Raw genomic sequence first — 24,109 nt, forward strand, 5'->3', positions numbered from 1 at the left:
TTGTCTTTGTCCATGGAGTTTTCTTGGCAGGGATACTGGAGTGGCTTGCCGGTTCCTGCTCCGGGTGGATCACGTTTGGCCAAAACTCTTCACTATGACCTGTCCATCTTGGGTGGCCCTGCATGGCATAGCTCATGGCTTCTCTAAGTTATTCAAGCCCCTTCGCCATGGCAAGCCCCTTCGCCATCCATGAAGGAGAAGACTCCCTGGAAAAGACCCTGATGTTGGGAAGGATGGAGGGCACAAGGAGAAGGGGACGACAAAGGACGAGATGGTTGGACAGTGTTCTCAAAGCTAATAACATGAGTTTGACCAAACTGCGGGAGGCAGTGGAAGACAGGAGTACCTGGCGTGCTCTGGTCCAGGGGGTCACAAAGAATCGGACACGACTAAACAACGACATGTGTACAGCCTACCCCTCACTCCCAAACTCAGTATCATCCCCAATGCAAATAACACAGGAAAGAGGAGCCGAGTTCCGGAAGGGAGTGGCAGCGGCAGCGGCAGCGGCAGCAAGATTCTTGCATTTCAGCGGATTGGGCTAGATGTCCCTCGGAGTGCCTTTCAACTGTACAAGTCTATGAACCGAAGGTCTCCCGCCCCAGCTCTTCCTCTTTGTCCCGGGCCGGGTCCTTTGGCGCCTCCTCCCCGCCCAGGTCAGCCTCTCCTCCTCCAGCTGCTGCTTCTGCCGTCGATGCCGAGCTCGGAGGCCGCCCCTCTCCGGGGCACGTGCCCGGGGATGTGCCCGGCCGAGGAGTTCGCGCGGCGGCGCCGGGAAGGCCGCCTGCACCGGCTGGAGCTGGGCGCGGGGCGCGAGGCGGACCCGGCGCTGGCCGTCAAGGAGTACTCGCGCCCGGCCGCCGGCAAGGCGCCCCCGCGGCCCGAGGAGCTGCGCCCGCCCGACGTGCTGCTGGCCACCGTCCGGCACCTGCTGGAGCGGGAGGACCGGGGATCGGACGCCGAGGACTCCGCCGAGGCTGCGGAGCGCGGCGCCTTCATAACCGACCGGCTGCGCGCGGTGCGCCTGGACGCGGCACTGCAGCGGCTCCCCGGCGCGCCCTGCGCCGCCCTCCACGAGCGCGCCCTGATCTGGCTGCTCCGCGCCGGGACGCGCCTTTGCGCCCAGCCGCCCGCCCGCTTCGACGCCCATCTGCACCGCGCCCACCTGCAGGAGACCTTCGCCGCCCTCCGGCGCGCCTACCGGGAGCACGAGGACGGAGCCCGGCCCGCCGCCCAGGCCCGCTTCCAAGCCCTCTTCCTTCTCTACAACCTGGGTAAGGGATCCAGGGACGGGCTGGAAGAGGGGTGGTGGTCAAAGCTTTATTCATCCCGGGAATTTGGTCGGATGCTTTAGCTCAGCCTTGCATACCTGGCAGGGTTGTTGTGGCGATCAGATGAATACAGTACTAGGAACTGGAAGAGACATGGGCTTACAATCCTCACCCTGCTCAGCCATATAGCTCACTGTGTGGCATCGGGATAGTCAGTGCCTCTCAGCCTAACCTACCTCGCAGGTTTGTTGTGGGCATAGCTGTCAACTTTCAGATTTGAAAATAAGGGATCAGCAGCCTCACCTGTCCTGGGGACAGTCTACGGGATATCTAACAATCCATGATAGCAGTGGGAAACGGGCACTGGTATAAGGGAATTTCCCACAAAAAAGGGAAGGTTGACAGCTATGGTTGTGGGGATTAAATAAGGAGGGGGAGGACTATACAAGCCACCTTGAGTATCTTGGGGGGGGGGAGCTGGGATATAAAAGCAGTAAGAAATAAATATGCTTCCATGAAAAGGTGAGATATCAATGCCGTAAGAAATAAATTCCATTCCTGAAAACAGGGGTGCCCACTGGGGGGGTTCACATAATCAATCACATGACGTGCATGCACACCATTTGAATGGCAATGCCCATCAACTTGGGGGGGGCAGCCCCCTCAAATATTTTATGGAGGGGCTGAAGCCCCCTCGTCCCCTCGGAGTTGGCTCCTATGCCTAAAAGGTTGGGATATAAATAGAGCAATAAATGAATTTTCTTCCCTGGTCCTTCTATAAAGCCCGGTCATCCTGACCTTTTGCTCCTTTCTCCTCCCACCCCAAACAGGCTCTCCAGTAGCTCTCTGGGAGACCCTGCAGCTCCCTGATGCCATCCGAACCTCCCCAGATGTCTCCACGGCGCTGACCATCAATTGGGCCTTCCTGGAGCGGAATTTCGCCCGCTTCTTCCGCCTGGCCCGGGAGCTGCCTTACCTGCCCAGCTGCGCCCTTCACCCCCACCTGGCTGGGGCCCACCGCCTGGCCTTGATGACCTTCAGCCACGGCTTCAGTGCCAGGAACTCCCGCTACCCTCTGGCACGGCTGGCACGGCTGCTGGCCATGGACAGCGTGGAAGAGGCGGCGGACTTATGCCAGGCCCATGGCTTGACCGTGTTGGAGGGGGACGTGGTCTTTCAGAAGGGCTCCTTCAAGGACGGTGTTCCTTTGGTGCATAAGCCTTCCCGCCTGCTTGTGGATGGCAAATGGGGGGAGTCTACTCTGCTGGAGCTCTCGGAGAGGCTCTGCAGCTGACCCCCTTGCAATGACTCTATGTGCGTGAGCTGAGACTGGAAAGGGGTTTGCAGCTCAGGGTTTTACCCCTAGAGAAGTTAGACAGGCTCCCTCATTGTCATCTGCCTGGCAGTAGGCTTCAGGTGCAGACAGTGTACAGTGGTACCTTGGGTGAAATTCTTAATTCGTTCCGGAGGTCCGTACTTAACCTGAAACTGTTCTTAACCTGAAGCACCACTTTAACTAATGGGGCCTCTTGCTGCTGCCGCGCCGCCGGAGCACAATTTCTGTTCTCATTCTGAAGCAAAGTTCTTAACCTGAAGCACTATTTATGGGTTAGCGGAGTCTGTAACCTGAAGCGTATGTAACCTGAAGTGTATGTAACCCGAGGTACCACTGTGTTTTAATTGCTGGTTCTAAGAGCGTTCTGCTGTATTTTTATTTCATTTACACCCCGCTTTTCCTCCATGAAGCATTGTTGTTGTCGTCCACCCATCCGACTTTGTTGCCCCAGGCACTCTGGGCAGCTTCCATAATATAAAAACACAGTGAGACATCCTATGTTTAAAAACCTCCCGATACATGTCTTCATTTCCCGTAACTACCTTGAGCTCCTTGGAGGAAAAAGGTTGGGATATGAATGCAATAAATAAGTCAATGCTGTTTTTAAATGTGCCTTGAGTCTCACCTTGGGAGGAAGGTGGGGTAGAAAATATTAAATAATAGCAATATTATTGCTCCTGAAGGCAGTTGAGGGAAGTGTGGGCTCTGACTCTCCTTGGGGGCAGCAGAAGATGGGGAAAAGGGACAGCACAGTTTCCATACAGGTCTGACCTTTAAATGCATCCTTCCAGGAAAAAGAAAAATGTTCCCTGTAGATCAAGGGCAGGGAAGCTGTGGCCCTGAATTGGACTTCAGCTTCTGTCAGCCCATTTCATTGACCATGCTGGCTCAAGGTGATGGGAGCTGAGAGTCCAGAACATCTGGAGAACATCTGTTTCAAGAAGGATAAGCCATGTTGCAAAAAAAGAAAGAAAAAAGTTTTACGGCAGCTTAAGGTTCCATTCCTCTGCCATTCGAAAGTTAGCACATCTGGGCTAGAGGTTCCAGCAAGGCCCTTTCCTCCACTGTGCTGGCTCCCTTAATGTACGAGAGCATTAAAAATTTAATTATTGCTCCCACCCCTAGTGGCCTTGACGTCGTAGAGTCCATTCTACCACCACATTTTGCTGCTTGCACAGAGTCCACATATTGTCATGCGCTGCCCCCTGCAGGTTTGGAGGACTTTATCCAAGGCTCCCTGAATTAAGAATGTAAGAGCCCTGCTGGATCAAACCAGTCCTTTCCACCATCCCTTTCCCCACAGTTCTCTGGACACCCCCGTGAATGCTAGTCTCATGTGTGGAGCATTTAGTTATTGTTTGGAAAACTGAACTGAATGTTACTGGAATGTTACTACAGTGATGTCAGCTGTCAGAAGAGATTGCGGTGGTGGTAGTTGTTTTGTATACAGCTTGCATGCCGAAGTGATACTGCATCTGAGAAGCTGTGAGTGAACTATAACCTTGTTTTCTAAAAAAAAACCCGGGCCTGCAAACATTAAACGCTTGGACAACTTTAAAATGTAGCCCCACCTGCCAGTGCTGGGGAACGGATGACAAGAAAATGCTTTTCGTCGCAGAGAACCACTGTAAAAAGTCCGAGCCAAAATTGCCATCTCCTGGGAAGGTACTGATAAATATATGAACCTGAGGGGCCAGAACTTGGGGGGATGCTCAGGAGAAATTGAACTTGCTGCACTTGAGAAGCTCTTGTAAGAGAATTGTGCACAATTGAAGCAAGAAACCCAGAAGGCTGTAAAAGGAGCTTTGATTTTATTTATGGTATTAAAATGTTTCATTTCCCCCCAAACGGTCAGCATTTGAGATATGGCATTTCCCACCCCCCACTTCCACTCTAGAGTGCCACTCATCTTGACCTCACATTGCCTTAATTGAGGGAGCTTCCCTAAAAATTAAATCCTTACACCCCACCCCCACCCCGGACTTCCTAGGGAAAACGTGGGTGCCTGTGGGAGTAATGCAGAACCTCTTCTCACATCATATGTGCTTGCAGAACAGCTCACTAGTTGTATGTGCGAATGATACACCCTTCTTATGCAGGCCTTTTTCCTCTTGGGCCTGCAACACCTTGCACTCTAACACACAAACATGTGGCCCCTTTAGATGCTGTCGCTTTATAAAGAGAATCTTGTTGATCCAGGCATTCATCAGAAAAGACTTTGTAGGCCCCATGTATAACACCGGATTGTAGACCTGAAGAATGCTCAGTAGATCACCTATTCCTGCCCAGGCAAATGCAGGAAAACCCAACAATTATGTCTGTCCTAAGTCTGTGGTTGGTTTTCCTAATGTTTATGTAGTGTGTGAGATGTATGCTGTTTTAGGAGGCTCCTGTATAAGTTTATCTGGAGATGTTAAGTGGGAGAGATACTGCTTTGTGTCTGCCTTGACCCCTCAGACCACCCTTTTACATTATGCGCTAACTGACTAGAGTGTAAGAGAAGCCCTGGTGAGATTGGCTCAGGAAATTGTGGCTGCAGTGCAGTATGTAAGTCTGCTGCAGTTCTATGCATGCCTACCTGGGAGCAAGCCCTACTGAGACATACAGTGGTACCTCAGGTTAAGTACTTAATTCGTTCCGGAGGTCCATTCTAAACCTGAAACTGTTCTTAACCTGAAGCACCACTTTAGCTAATGGGGCCTCCTGCTGCCGCCGGAGCACAATTTCTGTTCTCATCCTGAAGCAAAGTTCTTAACCTGAAGCACTATTTCTGGGTTAGCGGAGTGTGTAACCTGAAGCGTATGTAACCTGAAGTGTATGTTACCCGAGGTACCACTGTACATCTGAATAAACATGCACAGGATTGCAGTGCATGGTAGAAAGAGACCAGGGTCAGTTTTGGAAGGAGCCATAACTTGGCAGTAGGTCATCTGCTTGGCATGTTCAATCTCCTCTTTCCTTAAACCCTGGAGTACCACTGCTGGTCAGTCAGTAGACTATTGGGCAAAGGGGACAAGGCAGCTTTATATACTCGAAGGTATATAATGTGCATGAGGTTCTTTTATACTATGAGCATGGAGTGTTCCAATTTTGCTCCTCTCCTAAATCAACACACACTTCTCTCTGGTAATTTTCACTTTGCTGAGTTTTGGCTCTTCCTCCAGGTTCACCTGTTCCAGGTGTTCAGCCTCAAATTGTGAAGGCACAAGCTGCTGCACGCCCGACTTCTCCTGCTCAGAGTGGGAAGATCCTAAGGGGGCTTCTCACTGCATTAGGCTGAATGCTTTTCCAAGTCCCCTCACAATCAGCTATGCGGCTATGGCAAGGCTACTGAGGCCCAACTCTGGTTGCAGTAGATCAGACTGCATTGAAACCAGTGAATGCATAACATAAGCACATTCCATCTATCAGTGGTGGTGTTGCAAAACATAAGATGCAAAGACATAATAATAGACTGTGACATAGCATGGATTCTGGGATGGGCCTACATTGTGAGGCAGGTATATGGCATTCTTTAATCACTGTGACCCATTCTGCATAATTATTTAATCCCCAGCCTTAAAAATATAAAACCCTAAAGGTTTGCTAGGGCTCAGTTGTATCTGAAATGTACAGCCTGCCTCCTATTGTCTCTTGCTGCAAATTATGACTGCTGGTATGGAGTGGACTTTACCCCTGGACTTTGACAGCTTCGATAAATATATTTAAGGATCTACCCTGTTCTCTTGATTGAGGTTTCTTTTCATTGGTTTTAATATAGTATTTTTTAATTGTTGCAACCCGCCCTGGCGCCTTAGGATGAAAGTCGGGCAAGTAATCTTCAAAGCCCCCTTCAGACCTCCCCACACAACGATGGAAGGTTGGGGTGGCTTTTAGTCTGGGTTCACACCTATGTGTTGCTTGGAAATGTGGCGAGCTGAAAGGGGTTATTAGCTTCTCCTGAAAAAGAAGAGTGCAGCAGCTGGGATGCTGGGGAATAAAAGGTTCAGGAGGTCAAAAGGTTAATAAACACTTTATTTCCATTTTACAATATCAGTTATTCTCAATTAATTTGCTTTTAAAGTGCTGAAAAGATTTTCCTTTTACTGTTTTGTTTTAAAATTGAGATACATTTGTTAAACAAAAAGATGAAGTAGATAACAAATAGCATCTGTAAGGTTGGGAGGGAATATAGAAGGCCTTGAAGAATTTTGCTCCACATCTCAGAAAACTTTCATTTCATTATACAAAAATAACAAATATATAGAGATGACTAAGATGGTGTCAGAATGTACACAAAATCTTTGGTTAATTTATTTTATCATGACTTTTTTAACCAGACAATAATGGAAAATTATACCATGGGTGTTTTATTACATCTGTCCTGTATCAAATGAATACAAAAAAACCTGACCTTTATGCAGCAATGTAAGACTGTTTGTGAGGCCCCAAATTTGACACATCTCAGTTGCATCTATATATTTTTACAGAGTTTTTTTTCTTTTTCTTTTAACACATCCAATTTTTAAACAACAGAAATTTTTTAGCTGCCCCCTTCCACAGATAAAAGCAGGAGGGGGAGGGGAGTCATTGAAATGGAAAACAATTGCCATAGATCAACACTGAAGATATTTAGCAAGTCGAAAAGTATATATATTTATATGTTTTTAAAAGCTTGCTTAAGTAAACGTAAAGCTCTCAGCATACGAAGCGCAAACCCCCAACCCTAAAACACAAGAGAGAACTTCCAAAATACATCTGAGGAACTGTACACCCCACCTTCCTAATGGCACAGCTTTAAATATCACATAAATCCAGGTTCTACCTCTTTTCAAATTGGTAGCCGGAAGAAGTGCCCATCACACAATCGGCATTATTACCCATGGCACAAATGATACTGTTTTATTCAAACTGATACAGCTGATTCACCAAGCAGCATTCTGTGTTACGTGTGTGTTGCCGCTTTTTTAAAAAAAAATTGGCACTACTTAACCGTTATTACAGCCACAGTGCATTGTGGGAAGTACGGCAATGCATTCTGGGATGCAAGTTTACCTGCCATATCACTGCTTTAAGAACTTTGCAAAACAAAAAAGCCGCTGTATCAGTTTCTGTGAGATATTTATACATATAATCTATGGGAAAGATAATCATGTTGGGACAACTCCCTGACCACAGTAAAAACATGGTTATTTTTCAGTTAAGGCCTACCATTTCACTGGGCACCCTGTTTTTATTGCTGAGCATTTCAAGCTAGGAAATTTGTATATACACACATATAAGGGAGATAGATAAGATATATACACACAGAGACAATATGTACACGAGAACCCCCCCATTCCACTCATTTCATTTCGTCATCACTTCCCGATACCTCATAAGAACCTTTAGTTTTTGCCCCTATCCCCCCAAACGTACCAAATTTCAGCTTGGCCTGTTTGCCTTTGTCATGCTCTAGTGTGCCTGTTGGCGTCGAATGTGAGGAATGCTCGTCGCTGAAAGACGATGACCGGTGCCGGGACTTTTTGCCCTTAAAGAAGGAGAACTTCCCTTTCGGAGAAGCAGACCCTTCCACTTCCACATCCCCCTCCAAGGAACCCAGGCTGGCCTGTAACTCCCCTTCGCACCCTGAGGCAGACACTGAGATCTCTGGGGAGCCAACGCTGCCTTTGACCTTAGATTTTGAGAAAGGGAACTTTGGCATTTTGATTTTAGATTTCTTAAGCTTAATGTCAGGCTCTTCCAGTTCGACATTGACCGCCCCGGCATGGAAACTTGCCTCTGGCGCCTGAGGGAACTCAACATCAACTCCAACCTCCCTTCCTGTTAGCTCTTGCCCCGCAACCACAAATTTTGGCATTTTCATTTTGGGGAACGACACTTGTCCAGATGGGCTTTCTAAATGGCCGTGTGGAACATTCACCCCAACAGAAGGACCTTTGACCTCTAATTTGGGACCTTTGAGATCAACCCCTGCCTTTGGTCCAGAAAACTGAAGGCCTCCAGACCCCTGCATGCCCATGTTTAGCTCTGGCCCAGAAACTTTGGGAGCTGACACATTGAGCGAAGGTCCTCTCAAGCTGACATCAGGAGCGCCAGCGTCCAAGCCCATGCCAGAAATCTTCACACCTGGTGCCCCCACGCCGATCTGTTGACCTTTCATGCCACCAGATACATTAACGTCACCTTTCAAACTTGGTCCTTTCACATTCAAGTCAAAGCCTGGGGCAGAAATGTCATGTCCTTTGAGATCTACTTCAGGCCCTTTGATCTGTGGTCCTGAAATACTTCCTCCTTCACTGGCGATGCCAAACTGGGGCAGCTTCATGCAGGGAATCTTAATTCCAACTCCAGAGCCTTCCACGTTAACGTCAGGTGCCTCGACAGCCACCTTGGGAGATGTAATGCCACCAGAAATGCCGAAGTCTCCTTTGATCTTTGGTCCTTTCAGATTCACATCAAAGTCAGGCGCTGAAATGCCTCCTCCAGAGGCCATTTTTACTGTTGGCGCTTTCACGTCCAGGTCTGGAGCACTCACATTGACATCTAGGCCTGGGGCCTTTGGCATTTTAAGCTTTCCTTCAAAACCACTGACGTCAACATCTGGTGTGCCAAATCCGATCTTTGGACCTTTAATGTCACCAGAAAGGCCCACGTCTCCTCCAAATTTTGGTCCTTTCAAGCTTACATCCACTGCAGGAGCGCTCACACTTCCTCCGATGCTTGGGGCCGAAACATCAACACTTGCTGAGGGCAGTTTTCCTTGAAGGTCCACCTCGGGCCCCTCCACTTTCACACCTGGCTTCCCGATCTTTGGCAAGCCAAATTTTGGCATTTTCAATTTCCCTTCTAGGCCTTGTCCTTCCATCTGGGGAAGGTCAATGTCACCTTTCAGCTTTGGTCCTTTCAAGTTAATGTCAGGGGCTGACATGGAAGGAGCAGAAACACCCATGGATGGCAGGTTCACTGATGGACCTTTCAGGCTGATGTCAGGCGCGCTGAGGTTGGCATCAACACTAGGGCCTCGAAGGTCTCCTTCCAGTTTGGGACCAGCCAGATCGACATTTCCACCTGAGAATTTGAACTTTGGCTTCTTGAGATGGATGTCAGGACCTCCGATATTGACATCGGGGAGGCTGGCACTTCCGCTGGGAACTGTGATGTCAAGATCTGGAGATTTCAGAGATGGTGATGAGACATCTATTCCTGGTGACTTGATTTCCCCTTCCACCTTTGGCAAAGAAGCATCAGCCTTGAACATAGGTGATTTGATATCAAACTCGACGTCAGGAAAAGAGAGTTTCCCAAACATAGACTTCTTTCCTTTGGGTGACTTGATATTCATGTCTCCTTTCAGGGATGCTTCAGGGACAGAAATGCTTCCTTCCAAATCTGGGGATTTCATACTTGCATCCATATCTCCACTCACAGCAAAGCCAGCCTTCTTGCCTTTGACTTTAGGCCCGCTCATGTGGATTTTAGGCATTTTGAATTTGCTTTTCTTCCCTTTTCCAGAAATGGAGATGTCAGGCGATTCAACATTCAGCTCACCTTCTGGGAGGGAGACGTCTGCCTTGGGGCTTTTTGCTCCAAATCCAAACTTTGGCATTTTAAATTTAGGGAGTTTAACGTTTCCCTCTGGCCCTTCAAGGTTTACATCTGGACACTCCAAGTCAATCTCAGGGCCCTTAGCTTCAATTCCTGGCCCTTGAATATCAATTCCTGGACCTTTTAAGCTGCCTTCAACCTTGGGAAGAGCGACATCAACATCACCCTTCACTTTAGGTCCCTTCAGATTTAAGTCAATCTCTGGCATGGATATTTGAGGTGTCTTGATTTTGGGACCCTTCAGTTTTCCTTCTGGTCCTTCTATGTTCAAGCTGGGCCCTGATAATTCCAATTCTCCCTTGGGTACATTTACATCGATATGAGGTCCTTCCCCTTTGAACTCAGGCATGCCAAATTTGGGCAGCTTCATCTTGGGGAATTTCACCTTTCCGTCTGGACCATGAATATCAACATTGGGAGCATCAATGTCCAATTGAGGGCCTTTGATGTCAATTTCTGGACCCTTGAAATCACCTTCAACCTTTGGTAGGGAAACGTCCACATCTCCTTTCAGTTTGGGGCCTTTGAGGTTGAAATCCACATCAGGCATGGAGATTTTAGGTCCTTTGATGTTCATTTCAGGCATCTTGAATTTAGGGCTTTTCCATTTTCCTTCTGGGCCTTCAAGTTCAACATCAGGAACATCTACATCAAGTTTGGGTCCTTTGATATCAATTTCGGGGCCCTTCAGGTCACCTTCCAACTTTGGCACTGAAACATCCACATCCCCCTTCACTTTGGGACCTTTCAAGTTCAAGTCAAAATCTGGCATGGAGATTTTGGGGGTTTTAAAATGCATATCAGGCATCTTAAACTTGGGACCTTTGAGTTTTCCTTCAGGGCATTCAAGCTCAACATCAGGAACAGAAACATCCAGCTTAGGGCCATGTATATCCACATCTGGTGCTTTCAAATCACCTCCAATCTTGGGAAGAGATACATCCACATCTCCCTTCAGTTTTGGGCCCTTCAAGTTGAGGTCAACATCTGGCATGGATAATTTTGGCGCTTTGATGTTCATTTCAGGCATCTTAAATTTAGGTCCTTTCAGTTTTCCATCAGGTCCCTCAATGTCAATGTCAGGAGCATCTATCTTAGGACCTTTGATATCTATTTCAGGCCCTCTTAGATCCCCTTCAAATTCTGGGACGGAAACATCCACATCACCTTTAAGTTTAGGCCCTTTCAAGTTTAGATTCATGTCTGGCATGGAGATTTTAGGTGCCTTGAAATGCATGTCTGGCATCTTGAATTTAGGGCTTTTCCATTTTCCTTCTGGGCCTTCAAGTTCGACATCAGGAACATCTACGTCTAATTTCGGCCCTTTGATATCCACGTCGGGCCCCTTCAGATCACCTTCAAACTTCGGTACAGACACATCCACGTCACCCTTCACTTTCGGCCCTTTGAGATTTAGATCGAAATCTGGCATGGAGATTTTGGGGGTCTTAAAGTGCATGTCAGGCATCTTAAACTTGGGACCTCTGAGTTTTCCTTCAGGACCTTCAAGCTCAACATCAGGAAGGTCAACATCTAGTTTGGGACCCTTGATATCCACATCTGGGCCTTTCAGGTCACCTTCCAGCTTTGGAACCGAAACATCAACATCTCCCTTCAGTTTAGGGCCTTTCAAATTGAAATCAACATCTGGCATGGAGATTTTGGGCGCTTTGAAGTGCATGTCAGGCATCTTAAACTTGGGACCTTTCACTTTTCCTTCTGGGCCTTCAATGTCCAGGCCTGGTGCGTCAATGTCCACTTTTGGAAGAGAAACATCAAGGTCTGCTTTTGGGAGGCTCACGTCTACATCTGGGCCCTCAGCCTTGAAGCTAGGCATTCCAAATTTGGGCATTTTGAATTTTGGCATTTTCAGTTTTCCTTCTGGGCCATGGAGGTCGACATCTGGGGCATCAATATCCAGCTTGGGACCTTTGATGTCAATTTCTGGACCTTTGAAATCACCTTCAACCTTTGGTAGGGAAACGTCCACATCTCCTTTCAGTTTGGGGCCTTTGAGGTTGAAATCCACATCAGGCATGGAGATTTTGGGTGCTTTGATGTTCATTTCAGGCATCTTGAATTTAGGGCTTTTCCACTTTCCATCTGGGCCTTCGAGTTCAACATCAGGAACATCTACGTCAAGTTTGGGTCCTTTGATATCAATTTCGGGGCCCTTCAGATCACCTTCCAACTTCGGCACCGAAACATCCACATCCCCCTTCATTTTCGGACCTTTCAAGTTCAAGTCAAAATCTGGCATGGAGATTTTGGGGGTCTTAAAATGCATATCAGGCATCTTAAACTTGGGACCTCTGAGTTTTCCTTCAGGACCTTCAAGCTCAACATCAGGAAGGTCAACATCTAGTTTGGGACCCTTGATATCCACATCTGGGCCTTTCAGGTCACCTTCCAGCTTTGGAACCGAAACATCGACATCTCCCTTCAGTTTAGGGCCTTTCAAATTGAAATCAACATCTGGCATGGAGATTTTGGGCGCTTTGAAGTGCATGTCAGGCATCTTAAACTTGGGACCTTTCACTTTTCCTTCTGGGCCTTCAATGTCCAGGCCTGGTGCGTCAATGTCCACTTTTGGAAGAGAAACATCTAGGTCTGCTTTTGGGAGGCTCACGTCTACTTCTGGGCCCTCTGCCTTGAAGCCAGGCATTCCAAATTTGGGCATTTTGAATTTTGGCATTTTCAGTTTTCCTTCTGGGCCATGGAGATCGACATCTGGAGCATCAATATCCAGCTTGGGACCTTTGATGTCTATTTCTGGACCTTTGAAATCACCTTCAACCTTTGGTAGGGAAACGTCCACATCTCCTTTCAGTTTGGGGCCTTTGAGGTTGAAATCCACATCAGGCATGGAGATTTTGGGTGCTTTGATGTTCATTTCAGGCATCTTGAATTTAGGGCTTTTCCATTTTCCTTCTGGGCCTTCAAGTTCAACATCAGGAACATCTACGTCTAATTTCGGCCCTTTGATATCCACGTCGGGCCCCTTCAGATCACCTTCAAACTTCGGTACAGACACATCCACGTCACCCTTCACTTTCGGCCCTTTGAGATTTAGATCGAAATCTGGCATGGAGATTTTGGGGGTCTTAAAATGCATGTCAGGCATCTTAAACTTGGGACCTCTGAGTTTTCCTTCAGGACCTTCAAGTTCAACATCAGGAAGGTCAACATCTAGTTTGGGACCCTTGATATCCACATCTGGGCCTTTCAGGTCACCTTCCAGCTTTGGAACCGAAACGTCAACATCTCCTTTCAGTTTAGGGCCTTTCAAATTGAAATCAACATCTGGCATGGAGATTTTGGGTGCTTTGAAGTGCATGTCAGGCATCTTAAACTTGGGACCTTTCAGTTTTCCTTCTGGGCCTTCAATGTCCAGGCTTGGTGCGTCAATGTCCACTTTTGGAAGAGAAACATCAAGGTCTGCTTTTGGGAGGCTCACATCCACATCTGGGCCCTCTGCCTTGAAGCCAGGCATTCCAAATTTGGGCATTTTGAATTTTGGCATTTTCAGTTTTCCTTCTGGGCCATGGAGGTCAACATCTGGAGCATCAATATCCAGCTTGGGACCTTTGATGTCAATTTCTGGACCTTTGAAATCACCTTCAACCTTTGGTAGGGAAACGTCCACATCTCCTTTCAGTTTGGGGCCTTTGAGGTTGAAATCCACATCAGGCATGGAGATTTTGGGTGCTTTGATGTTCATTTCAGGCATCTTGAATTTAGGGCCTTTCCACTTTCCATCTGGGCCTTCGAGTTCAACATCAGGAACATCTACGTCAAGTTTGGGTCCTTTGATATCAATTTCAGGGCCTTTCAGATCACCTTCCAACTTTGGCACCGAAACATCCACGTCCCCCTTCACTTTCGGACCTTTCAAGTTCAAGTCAAAATCTGGCATGGAGATTTTGGGGGTCTTAAAATGCATATCAGGCATCTTAAACTTGGGACCTTTGAGATTTCCTTCAGGACCTTCAAGCTCAACATCAGGAAGGTCAACATCTAGTTTGGGACCCTTGATATCCACATCTGGGCCTTTCAGGTCACCTTCCAGCTTTGGAACCGAAACATCAACATCTCCCTTCAGTTTAGGGCCTTTCATATTTATGTCCGGCATTGAAATCTTGGGCACATTAAAATGCATTTCAGGCATCTTTAATTTGGGACCTTTGATCTTGCCCTCTGGACCCTCTATATCCAAGTCTGGAGTTTCAATGTCCACTTTGGGTCCTGATACATCAATTTCTGCTTTGGGGAGGTTTATATCTACCTCAGGACCCTCTGCCTTGAAGCCTGGCATTCCAAATTTGGGCATTTTGAATTTGGGCATTTTGAGTTTGCCTTCTGGTCCATGGAGATCAACATCTGGAACATCAATGTCCAACTTGGGGCCTTTGATATCTATGTCAGGACCTTTCAAATCCCCTTCCAGGCTTGGTGCAGAAACATCAAGGTCACCTTTTAATTTAGGACCTTTCAAATTCAATTCCACATCAGGCTTTGAAACTTTAGGTGATGAAATATTCAGGGAAGGCATTTTAAATTTAGGGCCTTTCACTTTTCCATGAACATCAACATCTGGGCCTTGGACATCAACTTTGGGCCCTGAGATATTAACATCTGGTTTCTTAAGCTTCATGTCAACCTCTGGAGTGTGAACCTTTGGACCAGAAAAACTGAACTTTGGAAGCTTAAATCTTGATTTCTTTGTTTTCGCTTCAATATCTATTTTTGGTGCTTCTAAGTCAACTTCAGGTCCTTTCAGTTCAACATTAGGACCTTTGATGTCGCCTTCCAAGTCTCCCTTTAATTTAGGACCTTTCAAATTCAAGTCAATGTCTGGCATTGAGATCTTTGGAACATTAAAATTAATTTCAGGCTTCTTAAACTTGGGACCCCTTAATTTTCCTTCAGGGCCTTCGATTTCCAAATCGGGTGTTTCAATGTCTAGGCTGGGGCCAGATATATCCACTTCACCCTTAGGTAAGCTCACATCCACGGAAGGGCCTTCTCCCTTGAAACCAGGCATTCCAAATTTGGGCATTTTAAACTTGGGCATTTTGAGTTTGCCCTCCGGACCGTGCAAGTCAACATCTGGTGCGTCAATGTCCAATTTGGGGCCTTTGATGTCAATGTCAGGCCCTTTCAATCCACCTTCGACCTTTGGCAGAGAAACATCCACATCTCCTTTCAGTTTTGGACCCTTCAAATTAAGATCCACATCTGGCATGGAAAGCTTTGGCGCTTTGATGTGCATTTCTGGCATCTTAAACTTGGGGCCTTTAATTTTACCATCTGGACCTTCAATGTCTAACTCAGGGCCTTCAATGTCCACCTTGGGAGCAGATATATCAATGTCTCCCTTTGGGAGATTTACATCCAGTTCAGGGCCTTCTCCCTTGAAGCCAGGCATTCCAAATTTGGGCATTTTGAATTTTGGCATTTTCAGTTTTCCTTCTGGGCCATGGAGGTCGACATCTGGGGCATCAATATCCAGCTTGGGACCTTTGATGTCAATTTCTGGACCTTTGAAATCACCTTCAACCTTTGGTAGGGAAACGTCCACATCTCCTTTCAGTTTGGGGCCTTTGAGGTTGAAATCCACATCAGGCATGGAGATTTTGGGTGCTTTGATGTTCATTTCAGGCATTTTGAATTTAGGGCTTTTCCACTTTCCATCTGGGCCTTCAAGTTCAACATCAGGAACATCTACGTCAAGTTTGGGTCCTTTGATATCAATTTCAGGGCCCTTCAGATCACCTTCCAACTTTGGCACCGACACATCCACATCCCCCTTCACTTTGGGACCTTTCAAGTTCAAGTCAAAATCTGGCATGGAGATTTTGGGGGTCTTAAAATGCATGTCAGGCATCTTAAACTTGGGACCTTTGAGTTTTCCTTCAGGACCTTCAAGCTCAACATCAGGAAGGTCAACATCTAGTTTGGGACCCTTGATATCCACATCTGGGCCTTTCAGGTCACCTTCCAGCTTTGGAACCGAAACGTCAACATCTCCCTTCAGTTTAGGGCCTTTCAAATTGAAATCAACATCTGGCATGGAGATTTTGGGTGCTTTGAAGTGCATGTCAGGCATCTTAAACTTGGGACCTTTCACTTTTCCCTCTGGACCATCTATACTGAAGTCAGGAGCATCAATATCTAATTTGGGACCTTTGATATCAACATCTGGTCCTTTCAGATCCCCCTCTACCTTTGGCAAAGAAACATCTACATCCCCCTTCAGTTTGGGACCCTTCAGGTTCAGGTCAAAATCTGGCATGGAGATTTTGGGTGCTTTGATGTTCATTTCAGGCATCTTAAATTTGGGCCCTTTGAGTTTTCCTTCAGGGCCTTCAAGCTCAACATCAGGGATGTCAACATCTAGTTTGGGACCCTTGATGTCAACATTTGGGCCCTTCAAGTCACCCTCCAATTTAGGAACAGAAACATCAGCATCTCCTTTTATTTTGGGACCCCTCCAGTTCAAATCAATGTCCGGCATGGAGATCTTAGGGACATTAAAATGCATTTCTGGCATCTTAAATTTGGGCCCTTTGAGTTTTCCTTCAGGTCCTTCAATCTCAACATCAGGAATATCTACGCCAACTTTAGGACCTTTGATGTTGACATCAGGGCCTTTCAGATCACCTTCCAACTTCGGCACTGAAACATCCACATCCCCCTTCACTTTGGGTCCTTTCAAACCCAGGTCTAAATCTGGCATGGAGATTTTGGGAGCTTTGATATGCATTTCAGGCATTTTGAATTTGGGGCCCTTTAGCTTCCCTTCAGGTCCTTCCAGGTCAACATCAGGAACGTCAATGTCCAATTTGGGCCCTTTGAGATCCACCTCCGGGCCTTTCAAGTCACCTTCCAACTTTGGCACAGACACATCCAGATCGCCTTTTACTTTGGGACCCCTTAGGTTCAAATCAATGTCAGGCATAGAGATCTTAGGTGCCTTAATGTGCACTTCTGGCATCTTAAATTTGGGGCTCTTCCACTTTCCTTCTGGACCTTCAATGTTAACATCAGGAGCATCAATGTCCAATCCTGGCCCTTTAATGTCAATATTGGGGCCCTTCAGATCACCTTCCAATTTTGGCACCGAAACATCCACATCACCCTTCACTTTCGGACCTTTCAAATTCAAGTCAAAATCTGGCATGGAGATTTTGGGGGTCTTAAAATGCATGTCAGGCATCTTAAACTTGGGACCTTTGAGTTTTCCTTCAGGACCTTCAAGCTCAACATCAGGAAGGTCAACATCTAGTTTGGGACCCTTGATATCCACATCTGGGTCTTTCAGGTCACCTTCCAGCTTTGGAACTGAAACGTCAACATCTCCCTTCAGTTTAGGGCCTTTCAAATTGAAATCAACATCTGGCATGGATATCTTTGGAGCTTTGAAGTGCATGTCAGGCATCTTAAATCTGGGCCCTTTCACTTTTCCTTCTGGGCCTTCGATGTCTAGGCTTGGTGCATCAACATCAACTTTTGGAACAGAAACATCAAGGTCTGCTTTGGGGAGGCTCACGTCAACATCTGGGCCTTCTCCTTTGAAGCCAGGCATTCCAAATTTGGGCATTTTGAATTTGGGCATCTTCAATTTGCCTTCAGGTCCATGGAGATCAACATCAGGCATGTCAATGTCCAATTTGGGTCCTTTGATATCAAATTCTGGGCCTTTCAAGTCTCCTTCAAGTTTGGGGACCGAAACATCCACATCACCCTTGATTTTGGGACTTTTCAGATTCAAATCAACATCTGGCATGGAGATTTTTGGAGCCTTGATGTGCATTTCAGGCATCTTAAACTTCGGACTCTTCCATTTTCCTTCAGGGCCTTCAATGTCAACATCAGGAGCATCTATGTCTAGCTTAGGACCCTTAATGTTGAAGTCTGGTCCTTTCAAGTCACCTTCCAGCTTTGGAACTGTAACATCATACTCTCCCTTCACTTTAGGGCCTTTCAAATTGAAATCAACATCTGGCATGGATATCTTGGGTGCTTTGAAGTGCATGTCAGGCATCTTAAATCTGGGCCCTTTCACTTTTCCTTCTGGGCCTTCAATGTCCAGGCTTGGTGCATCAACATCAACATTTGGAACAGAAACATCAATGTCTGCTTTGGGGAGGCTCACGTCAACATCTGGGCCTTCTCCTTTGAAGCCTGGCATTCCAAATTTGGGCATTTTGAATTTGGGCATCTTCAGTTTTCCCTCTGGCCCATGGAGATCAACATCTGGCATGTCAATATCCAATTTGGGCCCTTTGATATCAAATTCTGGGCCTTTCAAGTCTCCTTCAAGTTTGGGGACTGAAACATCCACATCGCCCTTGATTTTGGGACCTTTCAGATTCAAATCAACATCTGGCATGGAGATTTTTGGAGCCTTGATGTGCATTTCGGGCATCTTAAACTTCGGACTCTTCCATTTTCCTTCGGGGCCTTCAATGTCAATATCTGGAGCTTCGATATCCACTTTGGGGCCCTTGATATCCATTTGGGGTCCTTTCAAATTGCCTTCAATATTTGGGACAGTTACATCCATCTCCCCTCTCGCTCTGGGACCTTTCAAGTTTAAGTCAATATCTGGCATGGAGATTTTGGGTGTCTTGAAGTGCATTTCAGGCATTTTGAACTTGGGACCTTTCAGTTTTCCCTCTGGACCTTCGATGTCTATGCTCGGCATATCAGCATTCAGTTTTGGTCCCGAAACATCAATGTCTGCTTTAGGAAGGCTCACGTCAACATCAGGGCCTTCCCCTTTGAAGCCAGGCACCCCAAACTTGGGCAGCTTCATCTTGGGCATCTTAAATTTAGCATCTGGGCCTTCAAGGTCAACATCTGGGAGATCCACATCAAGTTTGGGGCCCTTTATGTCAATGCTGGGTCCTTTCATATCACCCTCAATCTTTGGGACAGACACATCCATTTCACCCTTCATTTTGGGGGCCTTGAGATTCAAGTCGACATCTGGCATGGAAATTTTAGGAGACTTAATATTGAGTTTTGGCATCTTGAATCTGGAACCTTTGATTTTTCCTTCAGGACCCTCCAGTTCCACATCTGGGACATCAACATCCAAGTTAGGGCCCTCAATGTTGACCTGTGGTCCTTTCAGGTCACCTTCTATCTTTGGCCCAGAGATATCCACATCTCCCTTCAGTTTTGGCCCTTTCAGATTGAAATCCACATCTGGCATTGATATCTTGGGTGCATGGATATTCAGTTCAGGCATCTTAAACTTGGGCCCTTTCACTTTTCCTTCTGGGCCTTCAATGTCCAAGGCTGGTGCTTCAATGTCTACTTTGGGAGCAGAAAGGTCAAGGTCTGCTTTTGGAAGATTTACATCCACCTCTGGACCTTCTGCTTTGAAGCTTGGCATTCCAAATTTGGGCATTTTGAATTTGGGCATTTTCAGTTTCCCTTCTGGGCCATGGAGGTCAACGTCTGGAGCATCAATATCCAGCTTGGGACCTTTGATGTCAATTTCTGGACCCTTGAAATCACCTTCAACCTTTGGTAGGGAAACGTCCACATCTCCTTTCAGTTTGGGGCCTTTGAGGTTGAAATCCACATCAGGCATGGAGATTTTGGGTGCTTTGATGTTCATCTCTGGCATCTTAAATTTGGGGCCTTTAATTTTGCCTTCGGGTCCTTCAATGTCCAGTCCAGGAGCTTCAACGTCTACTTTGGGACCTGATATACTAATGTCACCCTTTGGAAGACTGACATCCACACCAGGGCTTTCCCCTTTGAAACCTGGCATTCCAAATTTGGGCATTTTCATTTTGGGCATCTTCAATTTTCCTTCAGGACCATGAAGGTCAACATCGGGCACATCAATGTCTACTTGGGGCCCCTTGATATCAATTGCAGGACCTTTTAAGCCACCTTCTAATTTCGGCACAGAAACATCAAAGTCCCCTTTCACTTTAGGCCCTTTCAAGTTCAAATCAATGTCCGGCATGGAGATCTGAGGAGTTTTAATATGCATTTCAGGCATCTTGAATTTAGGACCTTTTATTCTGCCTTCTGGTCCTTCAATATCTAATCCAGGAGCTTCAATGTCCACCTTTGGAGCTGAAACATCGATGCTTCCCTTTGGAAGACTGACATCCACATCAGGCATTTCCCCTTTCACACCAAACTTGGGCAATTTCATCTTTGGCATTTTGAGTTCAGGTCCATGAAGTTCGACATCTGGTGTTCCAATGTCCAATTTGGGGCCCTTGATGTCCACAGCTGGGCCCTTTAATTCTCCTTCCACTTTTGGGATGGAAACGTCGACACCCCCCTTGACTTTGGGGCCTTTCACATTCAGGTCAATGTCTGGCACGGATATTTGGGGGGTCCCCTTGACTTTGGGGCCTTTCAAGTTCAGATCAATGTCTGGCATGGATATTTGCGGGGTCTTAACATGCATTTCTGGCATCTTGACATGGGGGCCCTTCAGTTGTCCTCCAGGGCCTTTGATGTTGAAGGTGGGAGCTTCAATGTCTACACCTGGAGCTGAAACATCGATGCTTCCCTTCGGAAGACTGACATCCACATCAGGCATTTCACCTTTCACACCAAACTTGGGCAATTTCATCTTTGGCATTTGGAGTTCAGGTCCGTGAAGTTCAACATCTGGTGTTCCAATGTCCAATTTGGGGCCTTTGATTTCCACTGCTGGGCCCTTTAATTCTCCTTCTACTTTTGGGATTGAAACATCAACACCTCCCTTGACTTTGGGGCCTTTCAAGTTCAGATCAATGTCTGGCACGGATATTTGCGGGGTCTTAACATGCATTTCTGGCATCTTGACATGGGGGCCCTTCAGTTGTCCTCCAGGACCTTTGATGTTGAAGGTGGGAGCTTCAATGTCTACATTTGGAGCTGAAACATCGATGCTTCCCTTTGGAAGACTGACATCCACATCAGGCATTTCACCTTTCACGCCAAACTTGGGCAATTTCATCTTTGGCATTTTGAGTTCAGGTCCATGAAGTTCGACATCTGGTGTTCCAATGTCCAATTTGGGGCCCTTGATGTCCACAGCTGGGCCCTTTAATTCTCCTTCCACTTTTGGGATGGAAACGTCGACACCCCCCTTGACTTTGGGGCCTTTCACATTCAGGCCAATGTCTGGCACAGATATTTGGGGGGTCCCCTTGACTTTGGGGCCTTTCAGATTCAGGTCAATGTCTGGCATGGATATTTGCGGGGTCTTAACATGCATTTCTGGCATCTTGACATGAGGACCTTTCAGTTGTCCTCCAGGACCTTTGATATTGAAGGTGGGAGCTTCAATGTCTACACCTGGAGCTGAAACATCGATGCTTCCCTTCGGAAGACTGACGTCTACATCAGGCACTTCACCTTTCACACCAAACTTGGGCAATTTCATCTTTGGCATTTTGAGTTCAGGTCCATGAAGTTCGACATCTGGTGTTCCAATGTCTAATTTGGGGCCCTTGATGTCCACAGCTGGGCCCTTTAATTCTCCTTCTACTTTTGGGATGGAAACGTCGACACCCCCCTTGACTTTGGGGCCTTTCACATTCAGGTCAATGTCTGGCACAGATATTTGGGGGGTCCCCTTGACTTTGGGGCCTTTCAGATTCAGGTCAATGTCTGGCATGGATATATGCGGGGTCTTAACATGCATTTCAGGCATCTTGACATGAGGACCCTTCAGTTGTCCTCCAGGGCCTTTGATACCAATGTCAGGTGCAGCTATGTCCACTTTGGGGCCTTTTAGATCCATCTGGGGCCCCTTGAGGCCGCCTTCTATCTTTGGCACAGAAACAGCCACATCACCCTTTAGGTTTGGCCCTTGGACATTCAAGTCCACATCTGGCACAGTGACTTTTACTGGTGATGTTTGCATGGACGGCATTGAGACTTTTGGACCTTTCAGGTCAACGTTGGCAGTTTCAATATCTAGTTTGGGACCCTTAATATTCATTCCAGGCCCTTTTAAGTGGCCTTCCACCCTTGGCCCTGAAATGTCCATGGCGCCTTTCCCTTTAGGGCCCCTGAGATTCAAGTCAACATCTGACATAGAAATTTGGGGTGTCTGACCAGCTATTTCAGGCTTGCCATATCTGGGTCCTTTCAAGTGTGTTTCAAGGGTCACGTCAGGAGCTTGCAAATCCACTTTAGGTCCTGAGATGTTAAGTCCCCCTTTTGGAACAGTCACAGTCACTGCAGGGTCTGGTGCAGAAAATTTAGGAAGTTTCATGTGGGGTATTTTAAGTTTTCCTTCACCCCCTTCAAGACCAACATCTGGAGCCCCAAGATCTACCGCAGGCCCTTTGATATCCACCTTGGGGCCTTCCATTGTTGGAGAGGTGGTCTTCAGGCCACCCTTCAAGTCCACACCTTTCAGGCCCACGTCCATCTGTGGTTGTGGGATTCCAGGTTCTCCCATGGCCCATTTGGAGCCTTTCAAGGACACTTCTGGGCCTTTTATTGAAGCCGATGGAGCCACTGCATCAAGCTGAGGAACCTCAACATCAGAAACTGATATACCAAATTTGGGCATTTTCATTGCAGGAAACGCCACCTTTCCTGTGCTTCCAGTGTTGATATCTGGAGATTTGATGTTGCCTTCGACGCTGGTACTGGAGATGTCCACTTTTGGACCTTTCAGATCACCTTGAATTTGGGGTCCTGAAATACCAACTGAAGGCCCCTTGAGGTGGGGCAATGATAAATCAGCTTGCAGCCCTCCCACATCACCTTGGATTTTACCCCGACCTCCTTTCCCATTCACTTCCGGTGTTGTAACATGAAAACCAGCTTCCTGGCCTCCTGGTATAAAGTCAGTCTGGGTTCTCAGATCTACACCTGTGACATGAGGCCCAAATATTCGAATATCAGTTTTCCCAACCTTAGGCTGTTCCATGTGGATGCCAGGAACACCAAACTCCAACCTCTGAGAGGGTGACTCAATAGTTGGTCCGGTATACGTAACGTCAGGTCTTCCTCTCACCCCAGCGTGGGAGTCTGTTATCTGGGTAGTTGTTCTCCCTGACAAGTCAACGTGTGGGATCTTGATGACAGTTTTCCCAGGTTCTGTTTCAATCTCAGCTTTGGAAATGTGGGTGAGTTCATGTTTCGGAATCTTGATTTTAAACTCCGGGCTGCTGATGTCAATCTCTTTGGCTCCCTCATGACCTGTGACGTCGACAGTGTAAGCAGTAACTCTCTTGGTGACTGTGATGGTTCTGCTTTGGGTTCCTGTGTGCTCAACTTCCATGCCATCTTCCGATTTAAGGCGAGGCTTGATTTTTGTGGTATAAATCCGTTTGTACTCTTCGTCATCTCCGCTCTGGAACAGAGAGGAATGAGTTTACTGTCAACGGTAGTCTAAACATAAAATACTGAAATCTACACCTATCAGTCTATCACATCTAAATCCACAAGTGCAATATGGATTGAAGCACATACAGAAAGTGGCTGTCGCTTGTGGACAGTTGAAGAGGCCTTACTTCTCTGCAGGGCTTTTTTTCCAAATAAAAAATTAAAATTCCTGCACATAGAAAGCAAGATATCAGCAAAATCAACAACATTGTAGCCTTGCCTTTCTCCTTGATAATTTGTTTTCCACATGCAGATAATTTTGTAGTGCCAACCAGTAACATAAGGCCTCACCCACAAAACTTGAAGTGATACAGCCCAGACTCTGAAATAATTTGTTCTGCTTCAAATAACTAATGCGAGGATATTCATTTCACTTTTAATTTTTATACCGCTTTTTTATATTACCATACACAAGGCGGTTTATAAGCTAAAGAAACAACAAAATAGACAGCAAAAAACACACACCTAGTAACAATCTGATCCAATACCAAAAAAAGTCATAATAAAAAACATAACTTTAAAATAAACAACCAGTGGCCCT

The 24,109-nt window shown here is 46.7% G+C and overlaps 2 protein-coding genes across 5 annotated transcripts in view; one reads left to right on the forward strand and one right to left on the reverse strand.

Moving 5' to 3' along the window:
* Positions 1–293: 293 nt before the first annotated feature.
* On the forward strand, positions 294–23,537 carry SAC3D1 (SAC3 domain containing 1). Its single transcript, XM_083477993.1, has 3 exons — positions 294–1,274; positions 2,102–21,766; positions 21,827–23,537. The coding sequence occupies exons 1-2, from the start codon at positions 581–583 to the stop codon at positions 2,563–2,565; spliced, it is 1,158 nt and encodes a 385-aa protein (XP_083334119.1). The 5' UTR covers positions 294–580; the 3' UTR covers positions 2,566–21,766; positions 21,827–23,537.
* Positions 6,601–24,109, reverse strand: part of AHNAK (AHNAK nucleoprotein) — a 54,181-nt gene continuing 36,672 nt past the window's right edge. Inside the window, exons 5-7 of one of the 4 annotated variants that reach the window (XM_083477867.1) lie at positions 14,161–23,536; positions 13,333–13,554; positions 6,601–12,726 (exon numbers count right to left, since the gene is read on the reverse strand). In XM_083477867.1, coding sequence (XP_083333993.1) covers positions 7,931–12,726; positions 13,333–13,554; positions 14,161–23,536 — 14,394 coding nt within the window. In that variant the 3' untranslated portion in view covers positions 6,601–7,930. Of the gene's footprint in view, positions 13,555–14,160; positions 23,537–24,109 lie in introns of all 4 variants that reach the window. The other 3 variants (XM_083477868.1, XM_083477866.1, XM_083477865.1) reach the window with 3 other exon arrangements.

The sequence above is a fragment of the Podarcis liolepis genome, assembly GCF_965112155.1.
Source record: "Podarcis liolepis genome assembly, chromosome: 15".
NCBI classification, from domain to species: Eukaryota; Metazoa; Chordata; class Lepidosauria; order Squamata; family Lacertidae; genus Podarcis; species Podarcis liolepis.

Coding starts and splice junctions, on each gene's coding strand:
- SAC3D1 (XM_083477993.1), top strand. CDS start 581: ATGAACCGAAGGTCTCCCGCCCCAGCTCTTCCTCTTTGTCCCGGGCCG. Junction 1,275..2,101: donor CTTCCTTCTCTACAACCTGG/GTAAGGGATCCA, acceptor CACCCCAAACAG/GCTCTCCAGTAGCTCTCTGG.